Raw genomic sequence first — 22,539 nt, forward strand, 5'->3', positions numbered from 1 at the left:
GGTGCCACAATACCTCATGTTACATCAGAAATCTCTAGCTCAGCCCCAAGCTTCCATTCCTCTCCCCTTCAAACATAAAATACTCAAAAAGATTTCCCGTTAAAGGGCACTCCAGCACATGGTAAGATCTGAAGAGACTGATGTGGCAGACAGCACTGAACTGCAAGGGTTGTGCTTCTGTTCCCAGCCTCAGGGGACAGAAGGACTGAGGGAGAGGAGGGCCTGGAAGCCCAGTGGAGTGGAAAGGGAATGCCCATCAGCTGAGGCACTCATGGAAACCACAGAGGAGACGCCTGGAACAAAGGATTTTCCAGATATTACTATCCCCAGACTTGGTGTTCCTTTGGTGAATGCCTGAAACATCAACAAATAACAACAAATGGAGACAAACAGAACTGATTAATCTGAGCTCTTAAAGCCTGGGCAGCAGGGAAAATATCACCCTGGCTCCAATGCTCAAGCTGACTGAGCAGGTACAGCCTGAAAACCTTCATCTACTCATGGGTTTAAGCCCAGGCAACACCATGCCTTGCAAAAGGGCAAGTCCAAGTGTATTATCACAACTGATAATGAGAGCAGTCAGTCCTTCTAACTAAAGGGCATGACTTTTGTTTGTTGGAAAATGGGCCAAAAGAACCCCAAATATGTGCTGCCCATTCCTGCTATCCAGGAATCCACCATTTGCATGTTCCACTTCCTAGAGCATCCTCCTTCTTCTCAAATCCCTTAAAAAAGGAGGGGAAGGGGACTAAGCATTGTGGTATCTTGTAACAAAATGTGAATCACAGACTTTTGACACAACTTGGACTTGAAAAGCAGCCCTGCGATGTCCTAATATCAGGACTTTGCTCTAGAGGACGTATGTTACAAGCTGAAATCATGAAGTGACAAGGAGTGACACCGTGTAATGTATCCCTCTGCTCTGCCATGACAGCTGAAGGCTCCATGCCAGTCTGTGATGACAGCAAAGGCTGGAACAGGTCACCGAGGGAGGCTCTGGAATTTTCCTCACAGGGGTGAGGAAGGGACAAACACATGTCAGAGTGGCTTTGGCATGCTGATCTTGGTTTGGGGAGGATACTACATCATCTCTTGAGGTCCATTGCAGCCCTCATTTTCTTAAGTTAAATCATAAACCATGCAACATGACTTTGACTGTGAGAACAAATGAGATCCTTCCCCCAGTTTCAGCATGTGCTGAATTGCAGTTTTAAAAGAGCACCCATTTCTCAGCTCCCTAGCACTGCTGCTTCTTCCAGCAGCTTCCGCAGCCGACCTGGGGCCTGTCACACTGTGATGTATTCCCTGTTCTATTTTCCCTCAAAAAATCTGCTATATTTTCTGTGCTTCTTTTTGTTTTTATCTGGGAAACATCAGTGAAGCTGAAATTTCCATGAAATTTCTCAGAAATGGAATCAATGAAGAGATTCTTTAAACAATTTGTAAGGCAGTGGGAGCAGAGAAACTGCCTTACAAAAAAAGGCCTCCCTAGTGCAGCATCTTTATTGATGCCACAACCAGATACATGGGGGAAGTAGGGATCCGTGAAGTACTTCTAACTATTTAATTGCTTCTGTGTAAGCCAAAGTCACAGTAAGTCTGAGCACCAGACTTAGTATTATGCTCATGTTTAATACAAGTGGCTGGCAACATCCATTTATTATTCTATAGCACCAATGACATCTACACTCTTTCTGGGTTCCTTGAAGTGTTTTGCTAAAGGAAATTAACATCATTTCCATTCTGCTAATAGAACAGACACAATGAATGTCTAGAATCAAAGTAAACTAATAGCCCAGTACTGTTGTATTAGGTTGAGATGGCTTTTCAATAAATCTGATTTTAATTCTGGCAAAACTGTTTGGTATATACATTAAAAGCTAGCAATTATCATCTCCTAAAATAGAAATCAAATAGGGCTGGGCTGGGCTAAGAAAAGACCATTTGTTCATCCAAATTCTACAAATAAAAGCCATTATGATCTCAGGCCTGCATGAGGCACATTTAAGCCCCTGGCTGAATGTCATCAGCGTATGCAGGCAGGATCTCAGTATCACATTAAGCACAGTCTGTATCTGTCTAACCTATAACCAGCACATGCTGCAAATAAAAGGGCCGTGAGGTAAGAATAGTGGTCCACTACCATATGTCAGAGCAGATTGAAAAATCTGACAATCCTTCCCAAATTTGTGGACAATGATTCCTACCATGGTGTTCTCTGACTTCATACCTGGGTCTAACAGACTGCAACCCTTGAATCTGAGCTTTCTTGCACTTTCTTTTTGCCATATAACCTGGATTCTCCCTTTCTGCCATTCCTTGCACATCACACATTCAGCAGTGCCAAGATAACAAAGAGGAGGAGGCAGACAGTGCAGTGTGCTGGTTAAAATTCAGAGTGAGCAGTACAGCTCCCCTATGCACTTAGATATGTGTCATATTTGACATGTTTGGGTACAGAAGAAAATGCCTGGACAAAAGGACTGTGCTGTGGAGTCATCCAGCCCAAAAGCATGGGAAAGTGGGGGGACAGGGCACACCACTGTAATATAAAGTATGATTTAGACCTCCACACTCCAGCCACCTTTAGCAGCCCCACTAAAAGACGCAGGTCAGGCTGAGCTGCTACCCATGACACCTTGCTTGTAAAGATATGAGAAAATATGTTTCCCTTTTTAGCATCTGCACCACCCCAGACATTCAGGAGTGAAGCACCCTGCACAGCAAGGCATTTGTCACTGTCTAAATAAAGCAGTGGATTTTCTGCCTTAGCCTCCCTCCCCTGCTCTCAGCCAATAGTGCACAGGTGAGCTCAGAGCTGATACAGCTGGATTAACCCTCAGCACACAGGGTAGGACTTTACCCACTCCCTTTTGGATTGCTTTAAAGATTTAATAGTGAATATAGCTTTATCCCGCATTGTCTGCTCATCTCATATGATTTATGAAAGAGAAACCATCTCTATGTGCTTTTGGCCTAATAAAGAGGGTTATGCAAAAAAAAGTCATGTGAATGTTACATCAATTCTGCTCCATGCAGGGTTAGCTCTTGAACAAAGCTAATACCAGTCTGATTTCATGATGAATAATTAAATCACCAAAGAGTTCATTTAAATCCTGATGGCCATCAGAAGCACATATCTAATAGATAGAGTCTGAAGGTGCCACAATCCCCATGAGTCACAAGTATTCTGTACTCTTATTACACTCCTTTTGTAACTCTTTTCCCTCCTTATAAAACATTGATACGTGAGTTTTACAAAGACAGCACCAGCAGGCTTCTGCTCTGAAACAGGAAAAGCAGGGAAGAACTGGGGGGGATTTTTGTTATTATTTTAATACTTAAAAGAAATTAAAAGTTTTCATGGACTTACACAGAAATACATTGTCAAACACAGTTGGACCTAAAGAGCAAGTGATTTGGAAGTGATGAAAGAGGCAAATATTATCACTGGAGTCAAGGTCAAGAAATCTCTAAGTATAAATAGCTCTTAGTCACCTTGAAAAACAACTTATATCCCAGTAATTCTTCTATGGCAATTTGAAGGTTGTGCAATTACAATTTCTCATAGAGGTAGGGAGACCAGAGTTCTTTCTCAATTACCCTTTAACCACAGATCAGGCAACACCTTCTAAAGCCTTGCATTAAAATTGAAAGGTTTGATGATATCATGCAGGCTTTTCCAGATCTTCAAGATATTTCTGTCAAAGCTAAAAATACAAACTCACTATGTTCACAGCATGACAAATGTTTTCAAAGTTTAAAGCATAGCCATTTGGTCATTGGGGCTGTGGCAAGTCCTGGAAGTCAGAGAAGGATGTACAATATTGGGAGGAATTGAATCTGAGCATGTAACTGAGGAATCTTCTGCCAAACCCCTTCTCTTTGCCACTGCAAGGATGGGAAATGTTTGTCAGAACAAATTCGCTATTGCCCTTTTGCTGAAGGCAAAACAAACCCACATAGGCAGCCTTGTATTCCTGAAATCTAACAATAAGAGGCTGGGCACATACAATGGAGGGAAATAAATTTCCCATGGGAAGTGCAGTATAGCTTTGACAGTTTATTATAAGTGGCAAGTTGGGAAAAACTGATATTTTCAAAACAAGTAGTTAAAGAAAATAGAACTATTTTAGTTGATTAAATAGGGAAAGAAATTCCAATGGCATGAACTGGCATTCTTTGCTTGCAGCACAAGTCCCTGGAAGCATCTGAGTGCCCAACACTGACTTGTCTTTTTAAGAAACACGTTATTGTGCATCTTGGATGTATCATTAGACCAGTCACCAGAGCTGTCCCCCAGGGACCAGTATGGGGCTCAGTCCTCTTTAATATCTTTATTCATGATCTAAAATGTACCAGGGTAAGTTTATGTTGGACATCAGGAAGAATCCCCTCAGAGAAAGGGTGATCAGACACTGGAATGGACGGCCCGGGGAGGTGCTGGAGTTGCCATCCCTGGAGCTGTTTAAGGAAAGCCTGGACGTGGTGCTCAGTGCCGTGGTCTGGTTGACACAGTGGTATTGGGGCATAAGCTGGACTTAATGATGTCACAGATCTTTTCCAACCTAAATGATTCTGTGATTACTGTAAATTGCTGTTTCATCACCTCATTTAATTTGAAGGGATTCAGAAGGTTGAATGATCTTCCCCAACTCCATTTGGGTCTGTACTGATTTAAGTGTTTAACAGAGAAAGGCAATTCCTTATTTTCACATCTTTCTACTCCTCATTCCCAAAGGAGGCCAAACCAAATGACCTTCTGACAAATTACTCCTGCAAACTGTCCTTGAAAAAATCCTATCAGAAAGTTAACCTTTTTTCACTTCATCAATCCCAGTTCCTTCTTCAACCCAATCTTTCACACAGGTATCTGAATTGAGAATAAGAGGGTGGATGAAAGAGCAAACATACTGCATACAATGAAAGAGAAGTGGTTTTAATTGTCCTATAAAAGATAAAGTTTTTGAGTTTCTTCCCATCCCAGCCCCCAGAGCCCCACCTGTAAAACTACTCTAAAGGATAAACCAAGGGCAGGTACATATAAGCTGAGGTCAGTCTTTTATCCCAACATTTCTTTTACCACATTTCAGTACTCAGGTAGCTCCAGCTATTCAGTCACAAATCCCACTCACAGTATCCCAAGGGAATTGCACCATTATCTCAGAGCTTCATTGTTTAATACCCAGTTCATGGATAGCACATTGTGTCTCTTAATTTGCAGACTTTTTTGGATAATTTTCAACTGTTACTCTGGGAAAACAAGCAATTCCAACAGGGTGCAAACTCCCCAAAATAGAAATGAAACTTATGACATTCCTTTAGGAAGGTTTTTATGCCCAGGTAACATATGGCAAACTAAGATCTAGCTAACAGCTAATTTGCTTTTCACTTTCTTTTGTAGTGACCTCTGATTCCTGACTTACTACCTGCAGGCTTTCTGAACATGACAATTCCCAGATACTCCTGTCCCTGGGGATCTCCTCTGTAATTGTGTTCTCCAAGCTAGTGATCCCTGCTCATGCAACACCCATTTACTGAGAAATTCCTTGCACCTCCCCCGGAATTTCCCTCAGAATTAGCTCTTGAGTAGCACTTCTCCAGTAAAACCCAAGGAGATGGATGTGTTTTGATTTCCAAGTTCAAGATGGGGTTACACTTAGGCAAGTAAGAACTGATACATATTTAGTACTGTCCAATTTACTGTAACACAAAAGCATCCAGAAGAAATAGGGAAACTGGACTGCAAACACCTTCCTGAAGAACAGTTGTTTTCTGAAAGGAATTTTCTTATACAAAACTCATAAATCAGAAACTTCCTGCCCTGACAACTATATTTTAAATACAGTTGCTGCTATCTTTATCACTCAGAAGTTAAGTTTCTAACAAAGCTTTTATACCTTCAGAGAAGGATCTAGCACAATTTATAAAGTGGCATTAAAATGCCAGTCCCTATAAACTAGGAAATAGCTGAGCAAATGGAGGCTATTTGAGTAATTCACCCATTTTTCTGAGTGAGGACATAAAGTGAGGACTAAAAGTAACCCTAGAAAGTAATTCAAATTATGAAAATGCCTCAAAAACAGCAAGCATTCTTCAAAAGAATAAATCATCTTGAAACAATCATACAAATTGGCCAGTATAATGAAAATAACTGCATATTCTTAGGCACAATCTAATGGCTTTTGCCAGAAAGGAACTCTGCTTGGGTTAGCTTCATTTCTTTGAACTTTTATCATGTCACGAACATTGACTTGCTTCTTTTATTCTTAAAAGGGGGGACGGGGTAAAATTTTTAGACCCATTGTATGCTGTATTAAGTCATAAATGTAGCTGCCCTGCCAGGTTATTACAATCAAATCTGGACTAAAGAAATGGAGAATTAAATAGTGACATTAAAAAAATAAAAGATTTAATTTAATTTTAATTTTTCATTTAAATTTTAATTTAATTTCTGAATTCAAAGTTTTAATTAAATTGAAGTTAAAAATGGGATCTGAAAACACAGGGAATAAACTTGGTTTCCTTTTCCTATTTATGAGCAAAATTAGGGTATATAAGATGTGCCACTTTAAAAACTTTTAAGGTCATGGTGATCCAAAGTAAATACTTTGAAGCTACAGACTCTTGAAAAATATAAATTCTAAAACTGAAATATATTTTAATGCATTTACATTCTTCATGTGTGTAGCAAACTTCTGAAAGTAAAAAATATCCACAGATACTTTATGCACTCTAAATAAAATTGCAACTTTCATTCAAATAGAGTTTGACAACTCATTAGCAAAAACAGTTGTTAGGGAAAATATAGAGGTTAAATAATATGATGACTTTATGCAGAGCTATATTAGTTTAAGTAGATGTGTACAGATATGAAGTACCCTCATGTTTATCAATTAGTATTTTATAATTAAAAATTGAAATGTAATCTAAGGTTACAATCAGTCAGTCTAATCAAGGTTTCCTGGGTTATTGAACAAACCATGATTAAAATCAATGATTTAAATCACAGGGTTTGAAATCAATCAACAGTGATGTCCATAGTATGCTTTTATTCTATGGTAAATTAAAAAAAAAGAGATATATAGGACTATGCGTGCTCCTTCTGTCAAGTTCCCCAAACCCTCAACTGAATCTCCAGTAGCTGAACACAGGCTTGAATGCCCCAGAGATATGGGAGTGTTTCTGCTTATGTAAACAGACAAGCCAAGAATGAAACGAGAAAAAAATTGTGTTACAGCACACAAGAAATATTAAATACTTAAGGCTGAAAATTTTTAAAATTTGAAATTTAAAAATGCAAGTTCACAACCAAAATTGTTCAGCCTCTCTAAGTTCCCCAGGGCACTCAGCGAAGTTATGGCTGTTGTGGGTGAATATTCCTTAAGACAAACTGAGTTCAGTGTCTCACACCAGGCCCATCTCTGTCTGTGCCAAGTACCCCTGTAGCTTTGACACAGTGTGAAATTGGAGAATATTTCCTAAGAATAAGCTCAAAATCACATGGTGGATGTTGCTCAATACCTTTTAAAGCCAAAAATCAATGCAGATATCTTGCTTAGCAACAGTCAGCCTTTCCCCTTCACTTTTAAATTATCTATGGAATTGAAGTTTTCAGAGAGCTCCAGAAAAAAATTATAAAGAACAAAATAGTGAAAAATTAGTCAAATGTGGCTGAACAGTTACAAATCCAAGCTGCAGACTTTTACCAAGAACTATGATTAAAAGGAATTTTGTATCCATTTTAGCTAACTTCAAATGGAGTTTGTGATGCTTATACATCAGCTCTGACATTATTTCTGAATACTGGTAACAATCACCTATACTTTTATCTAATGAAAGGACATTTATTTCCTGACTATAGGACTGCATTAAGAATTAAAGAGCCTTTAAAGGAGGACTGCAAATTAAATTTGCTTCTCCATTTTGATGCTCTGTTGTTTCAAATATAAACTCACTTTCCTGCCCTTTCTGGGCACTGAGGCAGAAGATGACTCCTATTTTTTCCTTCCCACCTCCTCCTTCTTCAGCAGGTATGGTATGTTGGCTCTGCTTTACTTCAGTATTACCAGAACCTTGTTGGAAGTTTCAGTTATTTACTGGGAACTATACTGCCTGCATCTTTTTGAAAGAGATAAGGCTATTGAATAATTAACAAAGATATCTTTTTTCCCCCACAAGTTCATTAAGCATTAAGCTTATTATTTATATCACAATAGAGCAAAGATCCCCAGTTGTGAGGCAAAATCCAACCCTGTTAAACTCTGTACTTGATAGGCATGAAAGCATTTGTCGCAAAGAGCTGACATTCTTTTGAGCCAGAACATAATGTGCAAAACAGACAAGGACAAACACACAAAACATGATGTGAAATCTCCACGTGGACGCCGGCTGGTTGGGGAACAGCTGCACCAAGGATTATTCATGCACATGGAACACTTTGTTGGTCAGTTTGAAAACTCTGGTCCACATCTTGGCTGTACTGTAATGCTCTTAACTCACTCTCTGAGAGGAGAGACTCTTATAATGAAAGGGAAGTTGAAATATCTTCCCTCTGCTCCTTTCCAAACCGTATCACCACTGGGTACCTTGGCATTTATAGGACACGAGGGTCTATTGCACTGAAAAGAAACAACGGTGCAAGTCTTCATCAGCATTTTGGAAGATGAATTTTTCAACATGAAAACTCCTGTTAGGTGATTGTAATGCTCCCATTTCTTTTGGATAGGGAGGTTTGTCCCAGAAAACACCCTTTTCACTTGAAATGAAATTTCTTAGCTAGCTCATGTACATCACCAAAATGATCCAACCTTTCAGCAGAAAGATAATCAGAAATAACTAAAACTTCCAGACCAGCTCCCAGATAAGGAACCAACAGAGAAAGGGCTCAGCCTCAAGTGGAAAATGACATAGCTTTCTTATTACTGAAGGGCTTTACTGTGGAGTGAATTTCTCAAGGGAAAAAAACCTCTTCTTGAGGAAGAGGGACTAAACTGCATTCAAAGACATGTAGCCTCCTCTGGATTTCAATGATGCCTGTGCCAGAAGAGTGCTGGCTCGAGTCCCCCAGCCTGCTGGCACCACCTCCTGTGCCTGTCCCAAATGAGGAGATCTCTGTACAGCTGCTCTGCTCTCTGCTGGACTTTTCACACCACCTCTTGTGCATTCAAGAAAAAATGGAATCCAAAGTTGGATCTTTTAAAAATGAAGATATGACTAAACTGGAGACTTTTTTTTCAAAGTCTGCATCAGTTCATTTACCAGCTGCCATGGGGAGAATTCACTGATAAAATGCCCTAATGGAGGGCAATTTATGCAACTGCACCATTGCAGTTTTGCCCTAAATTTAGAAATAACAGGTGCCTGCACAACTGGTTTTCTGGAGAGACAACGTGGACCTTAACCACAGTGTGTTACCCTGCAGCCAGAACACAGCAGAGAGCAGGAAGTACTCAAGACAGTACAAACCAGGCAATCATACCAAATACAAAACCTGGACACTGTTTAAAACATAAGTAGCAATTACTGGGACACATTATTGAATTATTCCTTTATTGGGCCCCAAAGAAAAAAATATCATTTCTTTGACCGCATCTTGAAAACCCTGAACTATCCAAGGCATCAACACCTTGCTTTTAGTCAGTGTTATCTACTTGTCCCCTGTTTCTGTGCTGCTCTACATCTGTCCCAGTCACTTTGCTTTATAGCTGACATGCCATTTATCAAGCTGTCATATGAAATAAAACAATGACAAAACCAAACACCACTCATTTCATTTGTCTGCAAAGTTATTTACAGGTATTTGTTATTAGATTTCCTGCTGACTGAATGAAAATCCCAAAGTTAGTGCACTGTGTATTTCTAGCAGTAGCCAAGGAATAGGATTGATTCAATTATAAATTATGATTACTCTACAGCAGCTGAATAATGAAGGAGACTTCTAAAAATTTAGAATAACAATGGAGTCACTGAATTGGTTCTTCAAGAAAATAGCTGTAATTTCAGATAACATATGTGCAGTGTAAGAAATATTAATATAAATAAAGTAAATAAGTACTACGGACCCAACTAATACTAAACAAAATAAATGAAAATGAATTATTTAGTATTTTCCCATCTGATTTTCATGGTGTGCACTACAATAGAGTGTAACAATATTCAGGTTCCTGTTATTAGAGATGTTAACCCCTGTACTTGTAGGCATTTGATTTTCCTTGAAATCATCCAAGCAAAGCTGTCAGTAAGTTTTCATTTTTGTGAAGTAATAGACATTGGAAAATGACATGTCAGTATTAATGCAGATGTTCTAGGATAGAAGGTTTCCTATTACATTACACAAACCAATCAAACCTGATATATTTGCAGTCTACTGAATTCTCTCAAATTTACTTTGTTTTAAGGAAAGTCTCCTCCAGTGACCTACTTGAAAGTAATCAGGGGAAGCTGACAGCAATACAGGACATAAAATAAATGCATAGTGTGAATCAGAGTCTCTCCTAAAAGAATATGTATTTTAAAAAAATCCTTTCAAATAATGGCAAAGCATTTGAAAAAAAATATGTATTAGCCAGAAGGAGAGACCTGGAAGTAATTTTAAATACTTTACACTAATTAAAATTAACTTTTTGGTGCCAGCAAGATACTGTTCTGTATCTAAGTCAAATTTTGCACAAAGCTAAAGTAGCAACTGGCATGTCCTTGAAGATAGAGGATTCTTCGGTGATTTTTTTTTTTTTAATTTATTAGTTCTGAACTTATAAGCTGTTCTCATTTTTATTTGTCCATTTTGGGGAGTTTTGCACTAAAAGGACCTGAAACTCTATATGACACATTTCTACAAGTCTTTGTCCATAACAGAACATGATGCACCAATGCACCATGGCAGATGCTGACAGATTTCAAAGCAGTGCACTCCAAGCTGTTGAGATCAGGAGCTCTCTTGCTGTGTGAACTGGCAAACCAGTTTGTCATCAGGACACAACTATGATTATAAACCCCAATAAATCTCATCACAAGTCCCACGAAATGTTGTTTTATAATCCTTGTTACCTATGACTTCAGTGCGGAAGCCATTCCAGTAGACACCATGGCTGTGGGGAAGTGACTATTGAGCTCTTTGGCTTGCTAAGTATCAGACAAGTTTAACCTGTCATTTTCTAGGGGTATTCTGGCACCTGGAGTCAGGGATGTGACAAGTGCCACACTGCTGGACAGGTGTGCCACCTTTGGAGAGCCAGATCTAGATTTTTCTATGCTCTGGCATGCTTAAAAAAAGAATGTCAGTACTGTCCAAGGTCCCTGTGCCTTGTAGTTCCTTGCCAATTATGCCTCCTAAATATCAATTTTCACATCCTTCCTCTGTCTCAGAAGGATTCTCTGGGTGCCTGAAGTCCCTCATAAATTTTTATGTTGCTTTTTAGGTCTTGTAAGCCATTTTGCAGGTTCCTAAATTCTTCCTTAACTGATTAGGCCTGTGCATTTTCATCTGCAAATCTACAATTGTAGTGGAAAAGCATCATTTCTCAGACAGAGAGGCATGGAAACAAAAACAGTCTCTCATTTTCCCTTGTCTAAGGGTTTGATTACATGTTCTCAGGCAAATCAGATAACCTGAGATTCATTTGATTCATCCACTGAGCACAAACATTATTTATCTTTGTCTTTCCATAGCACCTTATAATCCAAGGATCTCAAAGCCAAGTACCAGGAGAAAATACAGTTTCTCCCTGAAGGAAAACTACCCAGTGTCACAAGGAAAGCTGCAGCTGTTTTGATTTACAAACTACACTGGATGAGTGCTGAGTACAATCCAGCAGTCAGAGAAAGGAACCCCAAAGATTAAAGAATTAACTACCAGAGGCAGAGATTAATATCAGTAATTTACAAATTACCTTTTAAAAGTGTTAAAACCCAACAGCAAGCCAACTTAACTTCCCTCCCAAACTTTCTTTATTCTCTATCTTTCCCTTTAATTTGCTTTCTATGTCTTTTTTAATGGTTTCCTGAGGTTCTGATCACACTATCATTGTGGCATCAGTCTACTGGAAGCATAATCCTGGAAATACCCCCTTTAAAGGATAATTTAATTGAATTCTTAAATAGGAGAAGAAAATTAATTTCCTCTGACTTCATCCTCTTTTGAATAGTTAAACTTGTACAATCATACATTAAAGAAATAGAATCTATCGGCTTTGAAACCTCAAGTTTTATCATTCGATACTTTTCTGGTGCCTATCAAAGCAAAATTTAAAAACAAAATCTTTTTAAAAATCCAGTCACTGGGGGAAAGTCATTTTTTTCACACTGAAATGTCTAAGTATCTCTTCCCATCTGTAGTAACAGGCACTTAATAAAGAGAAAAAAAACCAACACAGAAATTCCCAGAGATAGTTCACTTTTCTAAATGTGAATAACAATAAAAACACCAAAGGACTGCATTATGCTAGTTTCAATCAGATGTTGATGAGCCTGGAGAAGTGAGAGGTTTCAGAAATGAGATGGCAACTTACTGCTTGAGGCAGACAGTTCTCTTGGGCTGGAGGACATCGGCTGAGCACACATCTGACACAGACAGTCCCTTCCATTAAAGGTAACTCGATCTCCTGGTGGAAATGGACGCCTGGAAAGTTCAAGAGAAAAACGTATTTTTGCAAAGGTTATGCCAGAAATTTTCCTCTGTTTCTCATGCCTTGAGTTTTCTGCCTTCCTCCAGCGCAATCAGTATTTTACAGAAACTCAGGCCAAATAGTTTCTGCAATGTGGCCTTGGCAAAGCCAGGCACTGGAAGAAATCCAATGCATGGATGCAAGCGGGGCAGAGGTTAGACTTGCCTTGTATTTTAATTTAAAAAAGGTTATGAAACAAGTTTTATCTGAATAGCAGAGACAGTGGAATCTGCTAAGACACAACAGCTACATTTATGATGGTCTCAGTGTGATGTTGTGGATAGCAAATGATACAGAAGGGAACTCAAAGAATAGAACTGTTCTTGAGGCTGGTGAAGGAATGTGGTGCTAGTCACTCATAAATGTTAAGAATGTGTGTTAGGCAGAAGTTGACATTGCTGTTAACTCTTATTTGGTGCCTAAAGCAGAGGATAAGCAACATTTAGTAACTCCAAATCTTTAATAAGGAGCATTAGCTGCTGAGTGCAGACCCCTGCTACACCCCACCTCACTCCAAAACTGCTTAGCAAATGAGCAACTGCTGATTTCAACAACAAAAAAAAATGTTTCAGGCGTTGTTTCCTTTGCACTGTCATCTCTAAGTGGGCCAAAAATAAATCAGCAGCAATACTGAATTTCATTAGTCTATTTCAATGACTCATCTTTTGTTCATTCAACATAAAAAGACTGATGCAAGTCAATGTACAGAAAATTGATGTCACATTTCAAACTGTCCCTGGGAAATAAAATGGCAACATACACATTTTATGATTACCAACATGCAGTAAACTCACACACTATTTAAAAACAGAAAACAATCAAAATGCTTCAGTAGAAAAGGGCTTGAAAAATGTACCAGGCTAAAGGACAGAGTCCTTCAACTACTCATCGGATGCAGGAGTTTAAAATGCCACCTCTCTGCCATCCACAGAGCTAAGCTAACTCCTTTTTACTTTCTGTAGAACTGAAAACTGGTTCTCTTACTGGGAACAAGAAAGAGTATTTGGAAAGAGGGGGAACCCCAGCAGTCCCAAAGCCACCTGCTCGCATGTGATTGTTTGACTTGTCCTGAGAGCTCAAATGTAGCATCCAGAATTTTGCTTCACTTCTCCCACCAAGCTGGGCTGATCACCTGAACTCAACTGTACTCATGTCCATTATCTCCTTGTGTGTGTAAGCCTGACAATTCTTTCAGACATGAGGGCAACTTTCTGAGAAGGGAACTACATGTAATACAAAAGCCGTGTCCCCCAAATAAATGAGTGGCATTTTCAAGACTTTTCAAGTCAGACTTTTTATAACAAAATAAATGCATCCTCAAGAGAAGTATGTCTTGAGACTTGTGTCTCATGGCAATACCTTTCCTTGTGTTTTCCTTGAACTGGGTTCTCACCACGTTATTTGAAGGGGTGACTTACTTGCAGAGAGTACAGGCAAAGCAGCTGGGATGGTAAGTTTTTCCCAGAGCTGTCACTACTTCGCCTTCCACGAACTCCCCACAGCCATTGCAGCGGGTGCCGTACATGCGCTGGTAGTCCAAGGTGCAGAGATATTCTCCATTCTTAATGAAAAAGCCTCCTTGTGCCAGGTCACAGCCACACACTGGAAGAAAAAAACAAACCACAGAGATTAGGAAAATATCACTAGTAAGGATGTTAGCTGCTCAATTGTATCAGTAAAAGGGTGAAAAGCCAAGTCAAGGATTTCTGTGACTTGGCAGTTTTTCCACTGTAAAATGTTTATTCACTCAAACCAGAACACATCACAACCAGGTTCCTGTTTTGCTTTGAGAAAATATTCAGAGTCCTACATTGGCATTTCTGGTCAACACAGAGAAAGAAAGCAATCCTACTTCTAACAGCCAAACCCCATGAAGAGAAAGTGCCATGGGAGATTAAATTTCACATTGTGCCTTTAGCTTGGATTGAATAAAGAACTCAAAACTACCTATTTAGTGTTCCCCCATATCACCAAAAATTTATACCCAGCTGCTCCCAGGCACTTTGGTTTCTGGCACTCCTCCTGCTCCTCTGTATAGTGCTGTATCTGTGTAATTCAGTAAGAGAAACCACTCTTCACAGCAGTCTAGCACGTTAAATTAACTCTGCAAGGAACTCCATCCTTCGTAAGATTCAAGTATGTTCAGATCAAATATCAGAAATATTGAATATCAGAGATTCTGAGTATTAAGGAAAAATAAATAAGCAGCACATTAGGTCCTTGCAGTTACAAAGTCCTTGAGAAATTAAAATATGAAATACAGAAAGATTATCAGGGAACTGGGTTCAGTTCCTCTTTCTGCCACAAGTCCCAAGCATACTACTGTACCAAACATTCACTCTCAGCCCTGTTAAAAGGGGCTAGTATCTCATCAGCTACCTGTCTAAAAATTAAAATTGCAAGGCATTTAGGGCAGGAATTGAGAATTTCCTTTTTCTTTTTTCCAGCCTTGGAGGTGTAATTGCTACTGTAACAATAATTAATAGAACAACAATAAACAGTACCAAAATGCCGCTTAAAAGGAAAGCAGTATCAGTACCAGCATTTTTCCGGTTTTACATTTCTGCATAGAACAGCGATAATATTCCATGTGCAAACAAATTACATTTCATGGTGGCATTAAATCCACAAGCAGCCAAAACTCAATTATCAGTGACTGAGGAGAATTACAAAGAACTACTGTTAAGACTCTGTTAAAATGCTGCAAAATGTTCCAAGCTGGCTTTTTAGGTACACCTCCAGAAAAAAAACACTTTCAGTCCTTCTTTTTCTTCTATTGATCTCCATTTTGTTTAAAATATTATATTCAGACTAACAGTAAAATATCCCATAAGGCAAAAAATACAAGTGACTTCTACACCACAGCACCTTAGAGCCCTCCTGGGTTGGGGACCAGATAGCAATTTACCATGGAGGTCCAGAGGTGAAGCCTCAGCCTACTTACAATAGGTTTGCTTCTCTAAGTTACTTTAGGTAGATCCTTACCATTAAACCACGTAGAAATTGAGAATTCTGTTTTAATGTTTAAAAGATGCTTTAGAAGCTGCTAAATTTTATTAAGTGCTGTGGAGTATTCATGTGTCTATGTGATTATTTAAATTGTAGTTTATGCAATTAATTAATTGTATAAACATTGTATACAATTATTTAAATTGTAGTTTATACAATTAATTGTAGTTTAGACCTTGTAGATTTAACATCCAAGTATATCTATTTTTCAGCCTCAAGCTGAAGGTGCTCAGTGTGCTGTGGGGTTTGCCTCAGAAGCTGCATTTATGAACTCTCTGGCTCTTTACTGTGAACCCCAGTTCTACCAAAGAGTCACTTTTTGAAGAACTCATTTGGTCATTGTGGCCCCCTTTACCTGCCTAGGCAAGGATCTGATAAGCTGGCATGATCAAATGTAACTTTCAACACTACCTCTGTTCTAGCTTCTTCTGAAAAGCCAGCTTTCAGCATCATAAAGAGGTGGCAGATGATTGTTTGCAAAAACTACTACAAACTTGGAAGGAAAGGGTCCGTGTGCTCACAGTTATTAGGCTCTACGCCCTTTGCATGTATGGCCACAGTGATTCAAGATGAAAGTGGGGGCTAAATATTTCACAGGTCTTTTACAGACAGCTATTGCTATTATCAAAAACAAGCTCCTTCTACTGCCCTTTTCCTCATGAAGTCTTCTTTCTTCCCAGTCTCTAACTCGTTTTGCAAATAACCCAGAATGTCTGAGTTAAATTCTCTGACACTGGCAATCCACGAATTCAGGCCCAAGCAGAAGTGCTCATGATGTGAGCCCCCAGCAGACTCATCATCTTTGGCATCCTCACAGCAGGAAGCACACACCAATCTGCAAGAATTAGAAAAGCCCTGGCAACCCCACATTACAATGGATTTTTGCAGTCAATTTAGCACATGTGTTCCTGTCCCTAATCACAGCTTTAAGCTACATGGGAAAAACAAGGGTCACCCAGACTGTTAACATCCATGGTTGGAAAAACGCTATTCCAGCCGGCTGCTTTCACTTTGAGTCAGAGATCAAACCAGAAAGGACGAACGTGACTGTACCCACACTCGGTGTACAATGTGGTGTGTAACAGGGAAGGGATTTGAACAGATCTTTTTTCTTACTTTTTTCTGCTTTTTGCAACTGTGCATTAGTTGTGGCCCTGACAATGTATCCCCTCAAGCTGACACATATTGCCTCAGCACACATATTTATGACTGCTATAGGAAAACCACAAAAAGTAGGGACAAATTGAGAATGTCTTTTATTAAAGAGAAAGACCATATGCCCACCACTGTTCATGCCTCAAGCAGCAGAGGCAGTGAAGAGAAATCAGCTGTGAACTCTATATACGTACAGTGCATTCTAACTGTGTGATCTAAGCGACTGCTGTGGAACACATATCATGTCACCAAAGAAAAATTTATACCTAAATGACGGCAGTTAAGCATAAACATGAAACTATTTTTTTCCTATACTGATGGGGAAAATGACTTTGAAATAATTGCTTTGTGGAGCCAATAGGGATGCACCAATCATGTTTGAGAAGGCAAAAAGCAAGAGATATTCTCTAAACATCCCTCACAGAAATAGTTCTACAGAAGAAAAACATTTCCCCAAGATCCTTCCTGCTCAGTATGATTGAGAAATTCTGTTTTACATGACCAAAACCCTCTTTCTGAAACAGGAGACACTGGGGAGCATTTCTGTTCCCTAAGGTACCACAAGCATAGAGACAAATAAGCCAGCTTTTTTTTTTTTTCAATGAAAAAGAGAAACCATTATCTTCAAAAGCTCTTGGAGGAACTCAGCCTTTCTCTGAGTCTGTATATCAAAGAATTTCATATTCCAAACAAACCATCCTGACTCTCTTGTGAATGGAATGAGCTGGAATACAGTTCTACCTCCCACTGTATGGAAAACACCCACTCTCTAGCTTTTTCTGTCTTTTACTCTCCGGAGCTGCTATTTTGCATCCTTGGAGCACAAAAAAATCAGAGATACTGTCAGAGCTACTGTCAGCTCCCAAAGCTACAGGGTCTGCTATGGAAACCTGGGATGCTCAAGACTAATCCAGTTCCCTGTGGACCCAAGGGACATCTGGACCATTCCCTTAAGCTGAGTCACTTCCATGCTTTAATGGTGATGACAAAAATGAAGACATCTGAGTTTTCCAAAGAGAATGAAAGCAGGGTTTGATCCTACTGAGCATTATTTAGGATTTCCTTATTGTCAGGGAGAGTTGAACTCCATGTTGATGTTAAGTAAAAATTGTCTCAGCACTGAAGAAAAAAAAACACAGGAGAGTCTATGAATCTGGGCTCTCAGTCTGCAGAAGTGAATACTATTCATTAAGAAAATTCTAATGATCTACTTTGTTAACCTGCATTAAATAAGGTGCAAATTCAATTTCCTGCTGGGGTTTTATTTCTTTCTTGTATTTTTTCAGCTTCATAGAATAATGGTGCTGTTTTCAAGCTTGGAAATAGTCATACAACAGTTATTCTTAGGACATAATGGGTCTCTTGTTTGAAGGTAGAAAGGAATTTGGAAATGTTTCCATTTATCACCTACATCCAAACAAATACACTGGGAAAATCTGTTTCTTTTTTATTCACATAAGAATTTAACAAATCCCATATTGATGAAAGCGAGGTTCAAGTTCTTATTAGAGTTTAAAGTTTCTGCATTTCAAGTGAACCAATTCTCCCTCTGCCTTTTACTCCTCTTACCAACACTTTTCTTGACGGCGTAAATAATTTAAAGAAAAAATATACATCCAAGCATCATCAGAAGAGCACATAAGAACAGGACATGTCAGAAGCTGTGCTGCAGCACTGCCCTGGCAGGGAGATTGCAAGGCACCAGTAAGAAATGCATCCAGCAGTTTGCAAAAGCTGTAACAGAGACCCCAATGACCATTTGTCACAATCCTGTCACTGGAGATGTTTTTCTCTCATACGCTGATGACAGATGCATTTTGATTGAAGCTATTTGGAACCGTGTTCAGCATTCCCAGTGGTTCTGGAATCTCTTCTCATTTCAGTAGATATACTTTAGAAACAATGCTGGGAAGCCAAAGCACATAAATATAGAACAAATACAGGTGACCTTAAAACCTGCTTTGATAACTTGACATCAGGTAGAAGACAGGTTTAGCAGCTACAACACCTCCTGAGCAAAAGACAGGATTGTATTTCTCCCCTCTTCTCCTAAACTGGTCTGAGATCCCCCTTGGGAAGCATCCTCTAGCCTCCTGTCAGGGCTTTCTCCTCTTCCCACCAAAACCCTGATGCTCCACTTCAAGCATCCTGCCTACACCACTCCTGGGTGAGCTGTCATTGTGAAACAAGTAATTTTCAGTGAGGCACTTGAGTGAAATCCCTGGGAATTTAATGCAAGCATTCACTCAACTGAAACCAAAAGTGAATTCTGAGTCTCAGATGAGCTCAGTTTTAACTTGATCAACTTCCCAGTCAATGCCATGACCTTGTCTTCAGTCCTCCTACACTGGAGACACAAATAACGCTGCACTGGGAGTTGTTCCTGTCTGCACCTGACTTGCACAAATTTCAGTCTTTCTAGCAATCCCACAGCCAACAGCTCATACCTGAACTCAACAACAAGCACAGCAGCTGTATGTAGTGTAGCAATGTGACAGCTTCCCCACTTCCCTTCTGAAATATCAGCGATTTGTGCATCAGGATGGAAACCATGGCAGGAATCATTCAACCATTTAAAACACCTCTCACATTAAACTAAGCACGAGGTGGAGATCAAAGTCATTTACAGGTCTGTGGGAAATGAACCTTAAAGAAAAGGAAATCAGTGGAAAAATGTCAAAGTTTAGCCTCGGATTGCTTGACTGTAACTACCTAGAGGAAACACCTCTCTAAAAAGATTTTAAATAAGCAAACCAGGAATTTAAGGACAGAACAAACCCAAACCTCATCCAAGCCAGGCAAATGAAGGTTGCACTGACCACAAAGCCAAGAAACTTTCTGTATTCTTGTAAGGATGCTCTGCCCCACTCACCAGGCACCTGTGAAGCATCCTGCTGCTCCTCTACTTCCAAAGGATGCAGTAGCTTTTTAAAATCTGACATGGCATCTGTCAGCATTCATCAGTATCAGCCAAGCAGTGCAATTAATTTCATTTCCAGTCAAATGTTTGGTCCCTGAAGAGACCTCAAGCCCAACTAAACTAAGGTTGGTATCAATCACTTGTCACTAATAGTATTCTAACCCCAACAGAAAAGTAAGGATCCACTTCAGAATGGGAAGAAATTGAACCTGAAGAGAAATGCCAGTAGGAATCACTGCAAGAACTGTCTTCAAGACACAGCAGCTAAGATTTGTAAATGCAGAAATGGCAATCAGTCTCACAGCTGCAACTGAGGTTTGATTTCACATCAAGCTACCTGAATGCATGAATTCACATCTGAACACCATTCCCTGGCATGGGAGAAATTTTAGCCTCTGCTAGCTTCCCCGAAACAACAGATTCCCATTTCTACCTGGATCTTGGTTCAGTGATTCAGAGCTTCTAGAGACCTCATGTAATTTTGTGATGCTCAGGAAGGAGCACGTTCCACCCACACATGTGTTATCACATTCACACATCAGTTTTTCTTACAGAAGAATTTGTGAAAATGCAGAGATCTTTCAAACACTGCACTGGACATCTACTACAAGAATGGCCTCAGATTTAAACTTTCCATCCACTGACACTGAACTATTTATAGCACTACCCAGCAGCCTGTTTGCAGTCTCCTCCTGCTGCCGCTGAAGGAATCTGATGACAGATCAAAGGTCAAAGAACTAATGATTTAAAACACATTCCAACCTGTTGATATAGTGTCTGCTTACATGACCCTGACTTCTTCCCAGTTCAAAGTCAAAGGATTACAGAGCATCCCAAAATTTAAACACACGAAGCCTCCTCCTTCCCTGTCAGGCTCATTAACTACAGATGATGTAGCCTTTAAAAATCATCACATGAAAAACCCAGACCTGTGCCTGGAACCTAAACATACCGCAAAGGATTCTGCAAGTTAAGCTCAAGAAACATCTAATTGAAGAAAGAAAAATTACCACATTTATTCTGTAATTAAGAAACTGCTTTATGCTGTTTTATAACAATGTTTTATTAGAAGCTTTAATTTTTTTTCCTGTGGAATACTCTAGGTTTGTGGATGCTTCCTGGATGCCAAGACTTGGCATTATAATGCCTTATAATTAGCAAGGTTATTAACAGTAATTGCCTTTTGATATTTGGTATCACTATAGCATGTGAAATGTTGTTACACAGTAAAACATTTTCACCTGACCTTTATGCCACATAATTGCAGATGTCCCGTTCCTGGAAGTGTTCAAGGCCAGGCTGGACAGGGCTTTGAGCAACCTGGTCTAGTGATTTGGCAACCTGGCCCATGGCAGAGGGGCTGGAACTGTATGATTTTAAAGTCCCTTCCACCTCAAGCAATTCCATCACACCATGTGATGGTGAGGACTAAAAATCTTAAGAACACCACCCATATTCTTACAGCAGGATTGCTTATCTAGGAGATTAAATTTTTGTTTAGTCTACATCACTATAAAAAACACTAAGTTTTCCAATTCATATTCAACATCATGAACAGGGACATTCTCTACTATTTGAAACACTCCTACCATAAACACTACACTATCTTGCTCAGATAATTCAACCAATCTCTACGTGTACCAAAATCCAGCTATGTAAACTTTCACATTGTTACTATGAAAGCTTAAAGCTTTTTCTGTTAAGCCATACAGTGTATTGAAACCAGTTTTTCCCTCTAACCCAAAAGATGAATCACAGGCTTAATAATAAAGCCTTATTATAGCAATTTTGCTAGCCTCAAAGTTTCCTCTTCTAGTACATGAAATAGGGTAAAATGAACTGTAATCAACTGACAATGGTAGAAAATTATCATTTGTATCAGATCACAATTTAAATTGAGATATTAAAATCTCTGCTCATGCACATTGTAATTTAGGGCCTGATCCCACACACATTTACATATGGAACAGCATTGCAGTGAGTAGTCTTAGTTTTTCCAGAAAAGTTATTCATGTACGTAGATGTTTGCAAGAAAAACTTTTACTTCTTCATAAGCCACTAATTAATTCTTGTTAATGACAATGTTTATTTGAGACAAACCCAATGTCTCCAGCTCAACCTCCTCATCTAACCTTCCCTCCTCTCAGCCTGCTGCTTCCATTTCCTCGTAAAGATTAACAATTTGGCATGGTAAGAGTAGTATACTCCTGCTAAAACAGACCTTGAATTAAACTTATTTATTACACCTGGAGGTAATGCAGGATCCTATTAAATTTGCATTTGTAACACAAACCAGTGTAACTCCCTAGCAAGGGACTTTCTTATGAAACAGCCAAAGACAACTGCTCTGAATGGCATTCCTAGAGCTGCACTCCTAAATGTTCTTATCCATCCTCTGTCCATCATTCCCCCATTAACTCCAGCTCTGAGTCAGCTGCTGCCTGCCTGAAATTCTTTGCCTATCGGGTGGATGGCAGAGCTCACCTTCCTGGGGACTGCCACACCATTTTCAGCTTTTTGTTTTCCTATCAGCTCTTCACAGGAGCCACAAATAGAACTGGCCAGCCCTGCCAGGCAGATAGGACACAGCAGCTGGAGACACATGGCTCTCCAAAGCAGAGTCCCAGTGAGCTCCAGCTTATCATGGGGGCATGGGAACACGTCAGTCAGTGGAGGTTTTACTTGTCATCCTTGGCAGGAAGCAGTTCCTCTGTTCTTAGAAAGATTCCAGAGATGGACAGAGCACCAAACTCCTGGGGAGGACGATTGTCTGATCACATTACGTGACAC

General features: G+C 39.5%; 1 protein-coding gene across 6 annotated transcripts in view; it reads right to left on the reverse strand.

Moving 5' to 3' along the window:
- The window catches only part of ABLIM1 (actin binding LIM protein 1), a 130,483-nt gene that overhangs the window by 74,319 nt on the left and 33,625 nt on the right, over nucleotides 1-22,539 (reverse strand). For all 6 annotated transcript variants that reach the window (XM_014250229.2, XM_088059646.1, XM_088059645.1 and 3 more), the window contains exons 3-4: nucleotides 14,084-14,267; nucleotides 12,510-12,619 (exon numbers count right to left, since the gene is read on the reverse strand). In XM_014250229.2, coding sequence (XP_014105704.2) covers nucleotides 12,510-12,619; nucleotides 14,084-14,267 — 294 coding nt within the window. The remainder of the gene's footprint in view (nucleotides 1-12,509; nucleotides 12,620-14,083; nucleotides 14,268-22,539) is intronic.

Source organism: Pseudopodoces humilis, chromosome 9 (genome assembly GCF_049639895.1).
Source record: "Pseudopodoces humilis isolate 2021_Gansu_Grassland_sample_001 chromosome 9, ASM4963989v1, whole genome shotgun sequence".
Classification (NCBI taxonomy): Eukaryota; Metazoa; Chordata; class Aves; order Passeriformes; family Paridae; genus Pseudopodoces; species Pseudopodoces humilis.